This window comes from Cololabis saira, chromosome 5, assembly GCF_033807715.1.
Source record: "Cololabis saira isolate AMF1-May2022 chromosome 5, fColSai1.1, whole genome shotgun sequence".
Taxonomy (NCBI): Eukaryota; Metazoa; Chordata; class Actinopteri; order Beloniformes; family Belonidae; genus Cololabis; species Cololabis saira.
The window spans coordinates 47,672,232-47,689,298 of record NC_084591.1 but is presented as its reverse complement, the minus strand read 5'-3'; the positions used below and the strand labels follow the sequence as shown (position 1 = coordinate 47,689,298).

General features: G+C 37.2%; 1 protein-coding gene across 1 annotated transcript in view; it reads left to right on the top strand.

Annotated features, from left to right (window-relative positions):
- Window positions 1-10,913: 10,913 nt before the first annotated feature.
- Window positions 10,914-17,067, top strand: part of hydin (HYDIN axonemal central pair apparatus protein) — a 175,648-nt gene continuing 169,494 nt past the window's right edge. The window contains exons 1-2 of the mRNA XM_061722806.1: window positions 10,914-10,988; window positions 14,647-14,769. Coding sequence (XP_061578790.1) covers window positions 10,914-10,988; window positions 14,647-14,769 — 198 coding nt within the window. The remainder of the gene's footprint in view (window positions 10,989-14,646; window positions 14,770-17,067) is intronic.

Genomic DNA, 17,067 nt, shown 5'->3' with positions numbered 1-17,067 from the left:
ACTTATCAATATGACTCTGTCCTTCACAGGATAAGTAACATGGATCACTGCAAAAACTCACAATCTTAACAAGAATATTTGTCTTATTTCTAGTTAAAATGTCTCATTTTAGTAAAATTGTCAAATAACAAGTTATTTTTCCAGTGATGAGTCTCGTTTTAAGTGTAAAGAGATTTTTTTGACTAAAAATTAGACATTTTAACAAGAAATAAGACAAATATTCCTGGTAAGATTTTGAGTTTTTGCAGTGTGTGCTTCAAACACAGAGGGACACGATCAGTGCTATTATATTATAAGTCTGATATGTGATGACATTAAAAGATTAATGATTTTCCTACTTATTTCAAGTGAAAATGTACTTGAAACAGGTGAAGATTGTCAAATAAGTTATTTTTCTGGTGTTATTTTTCTGGTGATGACTGTAAATGTTGAAATAGCAGTAAAACCACATTCATTGATGAAATGACATAAGGGATGGAAAGGAGGGATGGCAGTTTTACAGGGGGATGATTTGGACTGTTTTTATTTCCTCATCCCCCTCAACTCCAGGGAACACAGGGGCAAACTCTGAGAAGAGAACAGTTGAAAAGTGTTCCTTTTAGGTAATACAGCTCAAGTTTTTGCTGAGGATTAAAAGAAAAAACAAAAAAAAGAAAAATCCCCAGTAACCTAAGTCACTGACACTAATATTCAACGTAACTCATTCATGTGTGCAAGCTGCTGTACAACTCATTCCCCTCCCTTTCTTTATTTCTCTCTTTCTATCTGTCTTTCTTTCTCTCTCTCTTTCTCTGTCACAGGCTGACACAATTCAAAGTGCTGACTCAGGGGTCAGAAGAGAGAGAGGCAGTGACGGTGAGAGACAAGAGAAGGCACACAGAAAGAAAAACAAAGTTAAAAGCTAACCTATAAAGCTGTAAAACTACACATAAATAGGGCCATTCTGGATTCACTGAAGGTTTTGATTATAGAAGTGAAACGTAGTTCATCAGAGTGAACAAATGATGGTGTCAGATTATGTAATAAACAGATTTAAGAGGGGAAATCCTCGATCCAAGGTTGGAGGGCATGAAAGCTGGGAAAGAGTTTCACCCAAATTATAATATGATAAAAATGAATAAATAAAATAAAATAAAAATAAACACTGTTGTTCTTACATTTACGTGTCATTTCACAGGGTATAAAAACAACATCCATCCATATTCTACACCTGCTTTATCCTCTAGGGCGGGGGTCGGCAACCTGCGGTTCTAGAGCCACATGCTCTTTAGCGCCGCCCTGGTGGCTCCTGGAGCTTTTTCAAAAATGTTTGACCTTTTTTTTCCTTTTTTTCCTTTTTTTCTATTTTTTTCCTTTTTTTCTCTTTTTTTCTTCCTTTTGACTTTTTTCTCGACATTTCAACTATTTTCTCGAAATTGTACTTCAACATTAATCTCGCCTTTTTTACTTTTTTCCTCAACATTTCGACTTTTTTCCCAACATTTCGACTTTTTTCTCGACATTTCGACTTTTTTCTCGAAATTGTACTTTTTTCTCAACATTTCGCCTTTCGCCATTTACCTTCATTCTAAGGCTGATACAAGACTTTTCATTTTTTGCGGCTCCAGACATATTTGTTTTTTGTGTTTTTGGTCCAATATGGCTCTAAAACATTTTGGGTTTCCGACCCCTGCACTAGGGTCACGGGGGTCTGCTGGAGCCATATATACACACAAACAACCACACACACACACACCTACAGGCAATTTACAATCATCAATTAATAACTACCGATCTGTATCCAACTTACAATGAGAAAAAATTAGTTTTTATCCAACTCAGTGAATTTTTAAATAGTAATAATGTTTTTAGAGAAATATCAGTCTGGTTTTAGGACGAACCACAGCACAGAACATTAACCCTGCTAAAGATTGTTAATGATATCAGGTGTAACATGGACTCACCCCACCCTGTTAAATTGACTAAGGCCACGTTTACACTTAGCCGGGTATTTACAAAAACGGATATTTCCCCCTCTACGTTTTGAAAAATACCATCATTTACATAAACCTGCATAAATATCTGTTAAGGTGCTATGAGCAGCCAAACCTACAGGGGGCAGTGTAACGAGAAGATAAAGTCATGCTAGCCAATCAGAATCCTGGAAAAAAACATCAACAAATGACACGAGTAACTTCCAGTTACTTCCAAGATGAACCAGAGTCTTTGGTTTGGAGTGACAGAGAAGTGGAGTTACTTTAGAGTGTGACTTTAGAATATAAAACAGGTAAAATACAAGAAAATATTGACGGTTACAAACTAATTGTAACCACAGGTGTCACTCATGACGCTGGTGACGTTTCTGTCTCATAATGTGACGTTCTGAAGAATAAATGTCCGTTTCCCTCCGTTTACAAGCAAACGTGAAAACTGAGTTTTTAAAAATCTCCACTTTGGCCGGAGTTTTCAGAAATGATGGTTTTTGGAGACTTTGAGCTGCGTTTTCGTGTAAACGAACGGCCAAAACGCATGAAAAAGCCACAGTTTTTGCTACGTGGAAACGGGGCCTCAGAAACCCGGCAGGCTTCTCTGGTACTGTTTTAAACTGGTTCAGTTAACTGGTTATTAAGTTTTATGTTTTATGTAAAGCGCCTTGCGTTGCATTTTTTATTTGGCTTAGGCTATTTACACCCGGGTGCAAGTACAGGAGTTAAAATATGGAACAGCCTAAATAATGAATTAAAAAACTGTAGTTCAATAAATAAATTTAAAACGATGTATAAATCCAATATAATCGAAAGATACAGAACATTAGTGTGATACAAAACTAATATATATATATATATATATATATATATATATATATATATATATATATATATATATATATATATATATATATATATATATATATATATATATATATATATATACACAGTGCCTATCATAAGTATTCACCCCCTTGGATGTTTTACCCTTTTAGTGCTTTCATAAATCAATCCTGGTCAATAAAATTTGGCTTTTTTAACACAAAAATGTATTGGAAAAAACTCTTCAATGTCAAAGTGAAAACAGATTTCTACAAAGTAATGTCAATGAAATAAAAATATATAAAGAAATATAATTGTTTTCATAATTATTCACCCCCTTCAAGTCAGTATTTTGTAGATGCACCTTTGGCTGCAATCACATGTAAACCATGGACGAGTTGGACCACAAACATTCATAACCTCTCAGAAATTTTCTCTAATAGATTTGACCAGCAATTCATATTTGATGATTTAGCATGATGTAGGCGAGCTGTAGAAACAGCCCTTTTCAAGTCCAGCCACAAATTCTCTATAGGATTGAGGTCTGGGCTTTGACTTGGCCACTCCAGAACATTAACCTGGTTCTTTTTTAACCATTCCTGTGTAGCTTTTGCAGTATGCTTTGGATCATTGTCTTGCTGGAAAATAAATCTTCTCCCAAGCCGTAGTTCTCTTACAGACTGAATAAGATTGTCCCCCAGGATTTCGGTGTATTTTGCAGCATTCATTCTGCCCTCAATCTTTACAAGCCTTCCAGGTCCGGCTGCTGAGAAACATCCCCACAGCATAATGCTACCACCACCATGCTTCACAGTGGGGATGGTGTGTTTTTGGTGATGTGCAGTGTTTGGTTTTCGCCAAACATAACGTCTTGTCTGATGGCCAAAAAGCTCAATTTTGGTCTCATCAGACCAAAGAATCTTCTTCCACTTGACCATGGAGTCATCCACGTGCTTTTTGGCAAACTCTAGTCGAGATCTAATATGAGTTTTCTTCAACAGTTCTCTCATTGCCACTCTCCCATAAAGCTTTGACCGGTGAAGAACCCGGGCAGCAGTTGCTATATGCACAGTCTCACCCGTCTCTGCAGCTGAAGCTTGTAACTCCTTCAGAGTAGTCATAGGGGTCTTGGTTGCTTCTCTCACTAGTCTCCTACTTGCACGGTCACTCAGTTTACAAGGGCGGCCTGATCTAGGCAGATTCACACAAGTACCATATTCCTTCCATTTCTTGATCATTGATTTCACTGAACTCCGGGGGATGTTCAATGCCTTGGACATTTTTTTATATCCATCCCCTGAATTGTACTTCTCAATAACCCTTTCCCTGAGTTGCTTGGAGTGTTCTTCTGTCTTCATGGTGTAATGGTAGCGAGGAGTACTGATCCACCAGTCTGGACCCTTCAGACACAGGTGTTTTATACCTCACCCACACCACTCAGGTGATCTTCATTTCACTAATTGTGAGACTATTGGAAACAATTTGATGGACCTCTATCGAGATTAGACCATTCAATTAAAAAGGGGGTGAATAATTATACAAACCATTATATTTCTTTATATATTTTTATTTTATTGACATTACTCTGTAGAAATCTGTTTTCACTTTGACATTAAAGAGTTTTTTCCAGTAAATATTTGTGCTAAAAACGCCAAATTTTATTGACCAGGATTGATTTATGAATGCACTAAAAGGGTAAAACATCCAAGGGGGTGAATACTTATGATAGGCACTGTATATGACACTGGGGATTATAATTTGGGATTTAGAGTAAATTGATAAGAGCCATTAAATCATTGACATCAGCTAATGTTCGCTGAACAATGCAAGGTGTCACTCACCTGTCAGTTTTGACAGGTGAATCACGCCCTCTGTGACACTCGGATTAAGTTTTCCACCGAAACATGTCAGGTTAACAATAACCTAAGAATAATAACCTAAAAACCTTGTCTGAGATAAAACAAACAGCAAAGTAAATCATAAACCAAGACAAAATTAACTTAATTGGATTATAATTGATGGTGGTTGAGTGGAAGGTGTGGACGATACATGGATGGATGGATACTTTATTGATCCCAAAGGAAATTTAGGAAACGTACATTTGTTTCAGATTTTTTAAGTTTATTGGTCAACCCCAGAATGTTAGAGTGGATGACATCATCAGCTAAAATGGAGAGATATGAGAAAAAAAATCATAAAACTTAAGTCGCAATATTTCAAAGACCATAGACTTACTGTATTTACATCGGCACCCCTTAATAAATCTAAGTAATAGTAATAAAGTGGTTGCCAAACTTTTTTTCAGGGTTATTTAGGGTCAGGGTCATGTTTTACATGACTCTAGGGTCCTGTTTATGTTTTACCCCCAGGGACATGTTTTTCACATTTCCACCCCTCCCTACATCTGAGCGATAGCAGTAATGCCAATTTACATTGGCACCCCTTACTAAACATTACAGATACAATAGGGTCCTTGCACCCTTGTGCTTGGGCCCTAATAAGCAATATAGTAAAAGAGAAGAGGCACAAGAAAGAGGATAGGGAGTAAATAAATGAGACAAGACGGGAAGAAATCCTGAGGACCTGAAGGGTTGAAAGGCAGAGAACGGAGAAAATCCGGATACTCGCCTCATTATCTGAATGTTTTCCGCAAATCAGAAGTCTCTTGTAAGGGTTGATTTGTTGTTTCGTTCCTCTGTCACCTCTCGGATCACAGCTGGAAACTCTCCTCTCCGTGCGCTAACACATGCTTTTAAAGGTGTGCACCGTAGTGTCAGCCCAACTTAAATCCTGATTAAACAAGCTAAGTTTCACTTTTACCAAACCTTTACATAATAACCTGCTACAACTGCCTGAATTTCTGGTGCAGGATTCGGGCTGTCAGCTAACAATTGCTGATTGTCTGGTCTGAGATCAAAAGAAACAACCATTGTTAACTGACAGCCCTAAACCAAACCAGAAATTCAGGCAGTTGTAGCAGGGTATTATGTAAAGGTTTGGTAAAAGTGAAACTTAGCTCTGAGTTGTTAGCTAGGAATTAAGTTTTCATTTCTGGGAAGTGGAGTTGGGTGGACTTGACTGATTGCCATTGTTAGCCGAGCTAAATAGTGTAACTAATGTTACCAAGAACCCCATCCTTAGTACAGTAATTCGGTTTAGTTTTGAAATGAATTGAACAAATGGTATGAAGGATATTGCATTTATATTGCACATTGTTTCATTCAGTGGGTAATTTATTGATTTGGCCCCCTTCATTTTCCTTTCGGTGCATATTTGCAGGCCAGAGCTTCAGGAGCTGCATGTTGCACCCTTTGATCATCCCACTGCTTGCTTCCACCTGTCTGTATGGATGTCTGCTGTATGCCTGCTGACATCCTGCCCCCCCCCCTTCTGACCACCTCAGTGTCTGCTGTGTATGTCTGCTTATATAGTTATCTCTGCAGTGCACTAGCTAACTATTGTGTCTGTGTCTCTCCTTTCTCTGTTCTTCATGCTCTCTGTCCATTTTCTCTTTTCCTGCTCTGCCCAGCTGGCCTCTGGCAGGAGGTCCCCCCCTTAAGATCCAGGTCCTGGTCCAGGTTTCTTCCTCCTAAAGGGGAGTTTTTCTTGCCACTGTTTGGCTTAAGGCTTTTCTCCCACTGGCGGAGTTTTTACCTGCCATTATTTCAATTCAATTCAATTCAATTCAATTCAATTCAATTCAATTCAATTCAATTCAATTCAATTCAATTCAAAACACTTTATTTTTCCCTGAGGGGTAATTTAAAAGGCATAAGGAGCAGCATTAAAAGACAAATAGAACATCAACAACATAAAAACATACATACATAAATAGGGTGTGCAGTTAAAAATATCCAAGCTACTGCCAGTAAAAGTGCTTTGTGCTTAATGTTAAAGTGCTATGTGCATTAAGTGAGTCGCCGTTGAGACAGGGAGGGGTCGTTGTTTAAGAGCTGGACTGCTCTGGGGACAAAGGTGGCCCTCCTCCTCTGTGTTCTCCAGCGTGGACATCGCAGCCTGCGACCTGAAGGGAGCCACTCCAACATTGAGTGAAGTGCGTGTGCAGGATCCTGGGAGCAGAGCGGAAGGTTTGTTGGTCGCACAAGGCAGACAGAGCTCTAACAGGGTGTCCAATGATTTGTGTTATGTTTATGTAATATTTGCTCAGTGGTCAAGTTTTGAGTCTGTTGTAATAAGATCAAAACAAACAGCAATTATTAACTGACAGAAATCCACACCATCAACTTACAAGGACAAGACACCAGTTTTGGTGGACCCAGGAAATCCATCATCCACATCTTTTCTGGATGGTTCTCTTCATAGGGTTTTTAAAGGACATTTCCAGACTGAAAAGGAAAGAGAGAGGAAAATAGAGAGAGAGAAGAGGAGACCTGTTCAATCTGCGACCACAGCATATCTTTCAAAACACAACAAAAAAAACAGTTTTCTGAACTTATCAATATGACTCTGTCCTTCACAGGATAAGTAAAATGGATCACTGCAAAAACTCACAATCTTAATAAGAATATTTGTCTTATTTCTAGTTAAAATGTCTCATTTTAGTAAAAAAATCTCATTACACTTAAAACAAGACTCATCACTGGAAAAAACTACAATTTTCACCTGTTTCAAGTAGATTTTCACTTGAAATAAGTAGAAAAATCTGCCAGTGGAACAAGATTTTTTTGCTTGTAATAAGAAGATAAATCTTGTCCCACTGTCAGATTTTTCTACTTATTTCAAGTGAAAATTTACTTGAAACAGGTGAAAATTGTCCAATAAGTTATTTTTCTGGTGTTATTTTTCTGGTGATGACTCTAAATGTTGAAATAGCAGTAAAACCACATTCATTGATGAAATGACATAAGGGATGGAAAGGAGGGATGGCAGTTTTACAGGGGGGATGATTTGGACCGTTTTTATTTCAGGAGGGACACCATCCCCCCTCATCCCCCCTCATCCCCCCTCATCCCCCCTCAACTCCAGTACTGAATATAAGGCTATTATGCCACTAATCCTCCTCTCATTTTTAAGAGAACTGTACCAGATATCTCCATAAAACCACTGGTTAGTATCCAATAGCATTCATGAAAACTAAGTAATAGTATATTTCATAGGGATTTATGTTTTTCTGACAAATGAGAGAAAGGTGAAGGAGTGTGTGTGTGTGTGTGTGTGTTTATAGTTTTCGTCTTGTTGTGTTTTCTTGTTTTGTTTTTTGTAATTACTGTTTTACTTCCTAAATTGAGGGGAGGTTTCGCTGCATAAGCCTGTTGGCTTTTTGACTTCTCCTGTCACATTTGTTTTACCTTCTTGATTGTAAGAGTTACCTTTATTGTGTGCAAACTAATAAAATAAAAAAATAAAAAATAAAGTAGGGGTATCTCGAAAACTAAAGCCTTTTTTGAGGACTATTAGTGATACAACTAGTACAACATTGAATTCAAGCCTCCACTTCAGCACAGACTCGGTTTGTCTCTCAGCCAATCAGCGAGCAGGTTACTGGGGAGTGAGGACGTTGCCATGGCAACAAACCGTCGCTGCCAACAGAAAAAGTTCAACAGAAAGTTCAACAGAAAAAGTCGTCAACACGTCGGTAAGACATTATTTTAACTTTATAAGAATGACTTGCTTTTATTGTTTTATATATTTTATAAGCCACATGATGATAAAACAGGATAGTTTTAGTCCGCAGTTGACGCGACGGATAATAAAGGCGGATATATGGTTCCGCGTTACACCAACGGTGCGCGTCGCTGCGTACCCTACGCCGTAGGCTGATCTATGGTCTGCGTTACACCAACGCGTACCTTACGCCGTAGGCCATGCCGTCGATTTAACGCGGAACCATAAATCATGCTTAATTCTACATATGGTAATGTAACTACTGCGTCTTTGTTGGCCAAATTTCTCGGATAATAAGGAAAAGGAAATGTATTTGTGGGCCTTTAATAATTTATTGTGTGGTGTAGGAGTGGGGCGAGGCGGGGTTAAACCGTTTAAACCGTTTAAACGGGTAAAAACAATGTCAGGTCGAACTAACGTTTACTGTTTTTGATTAAAGTGACAAATAAACTATTTCAGTATCTATAAATCTCATTACACATAAAACAAGAATCATTACCAGAAAAATAACTTATAATTTATCTTCTCATTACAAGCAAAACAATCTTGTTCCACTGGCAGATTTTTCTACTTATTTCAAGTGAAAATTTACTTGAAACAGGTGAAAATGGTCAAATAAGTTATTTTTCTGGTAATGACTCTAGTTTTAAGTGTAATGAGATTTATAGATACTGAAATAGTTTATTTGTCACTTTAATCAAAAACAGTAAACGTTAGTTCGACCTGACATTGTTTTTACCCGTTTAAACGATTTAACTGATTTGTTTGACCAAAAATGAAACATTTGAACTAGAAATAAGACAAATATTCTTGGTAAGATTTTGAGTTTTTGCAGTGTATAGGCCCAAATGACTCCTGAACGCGTCAGAAATATAGTTAATGCATTTCACTAATTTTTAAGTTTTATACGACTATAACAGTGACAACACAGAGGAAAATTGAGCTGATCCTTAAACTAAAATCACCCCTGTTCTTATCTTGAATGTTTTAAACCTGTTGACGACTAAAGTAAATGCCTTGTACAGACTGAGAAAACATTTTTTTAACTATGTTTTGAATGGATATACTATTCTTTTATAAACTCAATCTCACTGTGCCATAAAATAAATATAAATAAAATAAAATATCCTTGCATAGCTTTAATCTATTGAGAAAGGGGCTATGTGAGGATCCAGAGCGGCCTCCCCACGTACAAGGGGACAAGGCAAAACTGGACCTGGGTGATGAGGTGTAAAAAAAACCTTGCAGAGCGTAGAATGCCAAAAAAAATAAGGCTTTTTATTTTGTGTAAAAAAAACACAGACATACAGGCGGAATGCAAAATCCGTATTCTGAAAAAAGGCACAATGGGGCATAGCCTCTCAACAAGCTTCCTCCATTCAGCAGACCCCCCTTCTGGTATGCAGCTGCTGTTTATAAACCCAGGCAGGGTGGAGAGGTTGATTGGACACAGGTGTGCCACAATCAGTAGAACCAGGCACACCTGTGTGCTGCTCCCCCGCAGACCACGCCCAATCCTCCACTCTGCCACACACATTAAAAAAAAGTCCAGTGATGGTGAGAAGGGGAGGGGTTGCTCACTTTCTCACAGGCTATAAGGGGGGGACTGACTTTTAGAAAACATAAAGTACGAACAACAATGAAAAGCATTTGCATATGGAACTGTGGAGACTCTGTGGAACAGTTTGGAGCAGGAAATGAAACAAAGTACTAAAATAAATCTGTTTAAAAAGAGATACAAAAAAATATTTATAAACTGGTATATGGAAGAGGAAATGGGTTAATGAGGAGTGTGAGAATCAAATAAAATAGGAAAAAATTGTACATTATACTTGCTTAAGATATGTTTAGATATTTATGTGGATATGTGTTTAGTATATATTATATGTTGAGAGGGATAGTTATAATTATATAAATAAATATATATTATATATTTATTGGGTATGTAGCACATATATATTTATAGGGATATTTATGTAGTTTATATAGTGCATATTTATATAGATTTATGTAATATTTGTATTTTCTACATATTGATATAATATTTATGTAATATTTATATTTTCTATATACTTATATGGATAATTATGTAATAATAGGCATGTTTATGTAGTATTTATATAGATTATATTTATATGGATATTGTGTAGATATAATAATAGCAATAATGTAAATCCATAGAGTTATAAAGGGGTAAGAACTAGGAAAAAGTGTAAACTTCCTTCTTTTCCTACTCCTTTTTTTCGAACATATGTGAATATGAAGATGCAAATGTTTATCTTTTTATTTTTTATTTTTACTTTCATTTTATATACATGTTCGAAATAAAAATGCATTCATTCATTCCTTCATTATCACCAGATACGAATAACCTTGCTTTTTCCTTGCTTTTAGAGTGTGATTATAGTCATTTTTACAAAATTATAATCATTTACCCATTACTTTCTTTCTGGGTCATTTTGTTTATTGCAGGTTGTTTTACGAAGAAATACACTCACAATGAAGGCTGTTCAAAGCAAGGCGTCTATGCTTTGCAAAAGTAAATTTGTTGTAAAGGAGGACAACCCAAGACGGGTAAGGTTATCATATTTGTTTTTCTGTTTTTCTGTGAATGGAATTTTGCTCTTTTTTTTAATTTAATGTTACTGTTGATTATAGAGTAATATGACAGTTTCCACGGTGTCATACAAAGTATTCTGCTGATTCTGGAACCAGGTGGACTCAGTACTGGAGTTGAGGGGGGATGAGGGGAGATGACATCCCCCCCTGAAATAAAAACGGTCCAAATCATCCCCTCTTTCCATCCCTTATGTCATTTCATCAATGAATGTGGTTTTACTGATATTTCAACATTTAGAGTCATCACCAGAAAAATAACACCAGAAAAATAACTTATCTGACAATTTTCACCTGTTTCAAGTAAATTTTCACTTGAAATAAGTAGGAAAATCTGCCAGTGGAACAAGATTTATCTTCTTATTACAAGCAATAAAATCTTGTTCCACTGGCAGATTTTTCTACTTATTTCAAGTGAAAATCTACTTGAAACAGGTGAAAATTGTTGTTTTTTCCAGTGATGAGTCTTGTTTTAAGTGTAATGAGATTTTTTTTACTAAAATGAGACATTTTAACTAGAAATAAGACAAATATTCTTGTTAAGATTTAGAGTATTTGCAGTGATCCATGTTACTTATCCTGTGAAGGACAGAGTCATATTGATAAGTTCAGAAAAGTGTTTTTTATTGTTGTGTTTTGATGTATTTGATGTAAGCCCAGTGGATATTTAAAGCTTACAGAAGGCTGCATTTAACTGCTGCTATGTCATTCCTGCAGTATTTCTGCAGGTGTTTTGGTCACTGCTATTATTTGGAATATATTATATTATTTGTAATCAGCACAAATGATCTGTCCCCATATGATCAAATCCACCATCCCCCCTGATTTTATTTTACAACTCCAGTACTGATAACAGGTGACCCACATTCTGGACCGTATCCCATAAAGAACCATCTCCAGATGACACATGGCCCTCATAATTATCTTGGCTTCTTCTCGGGACCAAAAATCAATATCTTGCTGCTTTTTGTTTTTTGTCTTAGTTCAGTGATATCAACTCAGCACTTTTAGTCCTGCTTTCTATTTCACTTCTGTGAGATCACAATGAGGCTAAACTTTAAGCTGTCTTTGCATCTGATTATATTTATTTCAGTTTTTGTCCAAAAAAATATTTTAATCACATAAGAAAAAAGTTGATTAAATTCTTCATAATGTAAATCTCAAGTTCATTAAAATTTTACAACACAGTTTAAAACTAAGGTCTAAAGTTTTATTTAATCTAAAATAAAACTCAGTTTCCTTTATTTTTTGTAATGCAAAAATGTCATACATTCTGGATTCATTACAAATCAACTGAAATATTGCAAGCCTTTTATTATTTTAATATTGCTGATCATGGCTTACAGCTTAAGAAAACTCAAATATCCTATCTCAAAAAATTAGAATATTCTGGGAATCTTAATCTTAAACTGTGAGCCATAATCAGCAATATTAAAATAATAAAAGGCTTGCAATATTTCAGTTGATTTGTAATGAATCCAGAATGTATGACATTTTTGTTTTTTTAATTGCATTACAGAAAATAAAGAACTTTATCATAATAGTCTAATTTTCTGAGACAGTCCTGTATATTTATTTCAGTTTTTGTCCAAAAAAATGTTTTAATCACATAAGAAAAAAGCTGATTAAATCTTTCATAATTTTAAATTAAACATGTTATAAACACTGTTTAAAACTAAGGTCTAAAGTTTTATTTAATCTAAAATAAAACTCAGTTTCCACTAATTTCTGTGGGTATACTGTATATCTTAATTTAGCCATTTATTTCCAGATCTGTGGGCTAGTTTTAGACACTATTCCATGAAAATGTCATTTTACATCCAAAGACAAGTCGTACAATTTCACAACTTCCTCTCTTTTGGAATTGTGTTTACTCAAGCACCTGTGTTGTTTCTGAATAATACATTGAAGTGGATTATGAACACCCATCTAACTGTCAGCTGTTACATCTTGCATGTACAGTAACACTCCACTACAATATTAATCCTGATTTAAAGCAGATTTCTTTTTCTGGCCTACCCTTGAAAGAGACTAAGTGCAGTTAGATGTTTCTGGACCTCAAGTACGCTGGTAAAGAAGTGCCAGAGGATTGTGAGGAGTGGATATTAACCATAAATAGTCCGTGGGCCAGAGCCCAACATTTCACCTGTCAGCACCACTCAAGGTGACTAAACTTGCTTATGATTTTTGAAAATATCTATGTCTGTAGATGATATTCTGGTATGATAACCTTCCTGAGTGGCAGCTGGATCAGAGTTTGAGTGACATTATGTGATGATTCTGTACTTGGTTAACCTTCTTAACACTATCTTAACTACACACAGAACTTGATAGCCCAACTATAATCAGATCTCGACATATTCCCATTAATAACAATGTTAATTTTGTTTACAATATTGTTATGTTTATAATGTTGTTTATAAAACTAAGCTGGTTCTTTTATGTCGTGTATTTGCAGATAAAGACCAGTTTGTGACATTAGCGGCTGTTATAGTTTCATAGGAGCCTAATGATATAGTAGGGGTATATTATACATTTCCTGAATCCTTATGGTCCTGTGAGTATTCCAGTTTTTGTATTTTGTGTCTCTGTTGTTCCTAGATGACACAGGGATAAAAGATAGTATATCATTTAGGTGAAAATGGTGTAAAAATGTGTGTTGTTTATAGTTTAAAGAGCTGCAGTGACCTCTATGTTGGTCAGAAAGATTCACATCTTAGAATAGAATATAGAATAGACTTATTGTCATTGTGCTCAGGTTACAACGAGATTGGTTGGGATGTTCCCACCAAAGTGCAAAGGAAGCAAAAATAAGAGGAATAAATAAATATGAAAAGCACAGTATAAAAACATAAAAGCAATACAAACAATGTCTGGTAAAGTGCAACAAACTGTGACCTAGACATCACTCCCACATCATTCAAAAAAATACACCTGTTCTGTTCTGTTATGTTATGTTTTGTTGTGTATTATTTAGCAATCTAATGGCCCCGGGATAGTAGGTATTTTTGAGTCTGTTTCTCCGCTGCTTCAGGACTCTGTACCTCCTGCCGGAGGGCAGCAGGTCAAAAACACTGTGCCCTGGATAAGATGGGTCCTGCAAAATCCTTTTAGCCCTTTTCAGCCCCTGAAGCTTGAATGAATGCTTAAAAGGCCTCCTTTAAAATGATACCAAAGACAATATTGTGAAACATGGACAGATATCCTGTACATGAGTCTAAACCAGGATATGCAGCAGCATCTAAAATGTAATTTTCTGAAGGGGGTGGTAACTTCATGAGCTGATAACTCTGATCCAGCTGCCACTCAGGAAGGTTATCATACCAGACTATCATCTATAGACATGGATCTGTTCAAAAATCATAAGTAAGTTTGGTCACCTTGAGTGGTTCTGACATCTGGTCTGGAACATGGACTATAAAGTGCTGCAGATGACTAAACATTTTTCAAGCACATGGAATCAGCTCATGTATATGGTCCTTATGGTGCCATCGTTGCATATGTGCCACAGTTGTAAGCTGTCAAGCTTTTAGCTGAGAGCCCTCAGCTCCCAAGCTCATTATATTGCTCCCATTTTCTCTATCAATGCATAACAGCCGTGTTTATGTGCTTGCAGGTGACTCCATCGGTTTTCAGCGAGATGTTGCAGTCCACACACGAGCGCATGAAAAACACCAGCACCGTGCACCCGCCTCTCATTCTGGAGCGCTTTGGAATGACCAACACCACACATCGCAAAGTAAATGCACACACCTTTGCTATTTCTCTATAGAGGGTCTGCATTGACGTCTCTTCCCCACTGGACCAGCCCCCTTACTCACACTGAGTGGTAAAACATCAGTAAAAACAGCTGCAACTAGTGGAGAAGACGGGATAACAGACGATTATCAGCTTACATTAAAGGCAGTTGGACTTGACAGTGACTCGTACAGTTACCCCAAGAACCAGTGGTCCATGGACATTAATATTTGGTACAGTTACCAAGAACCAGTGGTCCATGGACAATAATATTTGGTACAGTTACCAAGAACCAGTGGTCCATGGACATTAATATTTGGTACAGTTACCAAGAACCAGTGGTCCATGGACATTAATATTTGGTACAGTTACCAAGAACCAGTGGTCCATGGACATTAATATTTGGTACAGTTACCAAGAACCAGTGGTCCATGGACATTAATATTTGGTACAGTTACCAAGAACCAGTGGTCCATGGACATTAATATTTGGTACAGTTACCAAGAACCAGTGGTCCATGGACATTAATATTTGGTACAGTTACCAAGAACCAGTGGTCCATGGACATTAATATTTGGTACAGTTTCCAAGAACCAGTGGTCCATGGACATTAATATTTGGTACAGTTTCCAAGAACCAGTGGTCCATGGACATTAATATTTGGTACAGTTACCCCAAGAGCCAGTGGTCCATGGACATTAATATTTGGTACATTTACCAAGAACCAGTGGTCCATGGACATTAATATTTGGTACAGTTACCAAGAACCAGTGGTCCATGGACATTAATATTTGGTACAGTTACCAAGAACCAGTGGTCCATGGACATTAATATTTGGTACAGTTACCAAGAACCAGTGGTCCATGGACATTAATATTTGGTACAGTTACCAAGAACCAGTGGTCCATGGACATTAATATTTGGTACAGTTACCAAGAACCAGTGGTCCATGGACATTAATATTTGGCCATGAATCCAGTTTCCTGATATTTATATGTACTTAATTTCTATGCAGGGGAAATACACGAAGCAAAGCTTGAAGGCATATAAAAGTCTTGACTCTTGGTCCGACTTCAAGGCAGGATTTGTTGTAGAAATTAAAGTGATGAGGACACCGAACTTTATGATTTGACCGTTTAACGTTAACTACCCAAAAATCCAACATTACCTGATACAAAATGGGAACCACAAATCCACGTTTCGGTGCCTGGAATCCAGTTGTTTCTGTGAATTGCAGAGATCCATTTGTCTCTTAAGCTTATTTTTCGTCAGTCTGTAAAACGATAACTCCGATTTCTTGCAAAATCTATTAGTAGAGTCGATCACACAACAGCTCTTTCCAATTTTAGATGTTTTCTAGTTGCTCAAACTGAAAGTTTACGCTGCAACTCAGTCTTTCTGACACTCAGTCTTTCTGACAATCAGTCTTTCTGACACTCAGTCTTTCTGACAATCAGTCTTTCTGACACTCAGTCTTTCTGACAATCAGTCTTTCTGACAATCAGTCTTTCTGACACTCAGTCTTTCTGACACTCAGTCTTTCTGACACTCAGTCTTTCTGACACTCAGTCTTTCTGACACTCAGTCTTTCTGACACTCAGTCTTTCTGACACTCAGTCTTTCTGTCACTCAGTGGGCGTAACCCGCTGTGAAGTCGCATCTGTAACGTCATGCTCATTCCCTCTATAGGATTGTTTTTAGCTCATTCCAGAGCAGCCAGTTCCATTCACGTATGTGGATGGAACAGTGAAAGAACTCACCACTCAGAATGATGCTGGCTTTTTCTTTTCTAAGTCTTGAAGCGTCTACTCTGGAACAGTGTGTGTCCTGCACGTCTTAGATGCTTCAGCCCACCGTGATACAAGTGTGTCACCAACAGAGCTGTCCAGACCTTGATAACCAGCTGGTGACGACCGTTCATTTGAATCAGATGTGTTGATGCAGGGAGACATCTAAAACATGCAGGACCAAGGTTGGGAAAGAACCGGGGTCTTAAACCCTGGTCCTCGGGACCCCTGTCCTGCATGTTTTACATGTTGCCTCGCATCGTCACACCTGATTCTAATTACTGGTCGTCATTGGCTTCTCATCCAGGTCTGGACAAGTCTGTTAATGACTCAGGCCACGTTTACATATAGTATTTACAAAAACGGGTATTTCCCCCTCTACGTTTTGAAAAATACCATCATTTACACAAACCTGCATAAATACGCTGTTAAGGTGCTATGAGCAGCCAAACCTGCAGGGGGCAGTGTAAGAAAAAGATAAAGTCATGCTAGCCCAGGGGTCGGCAACCCAA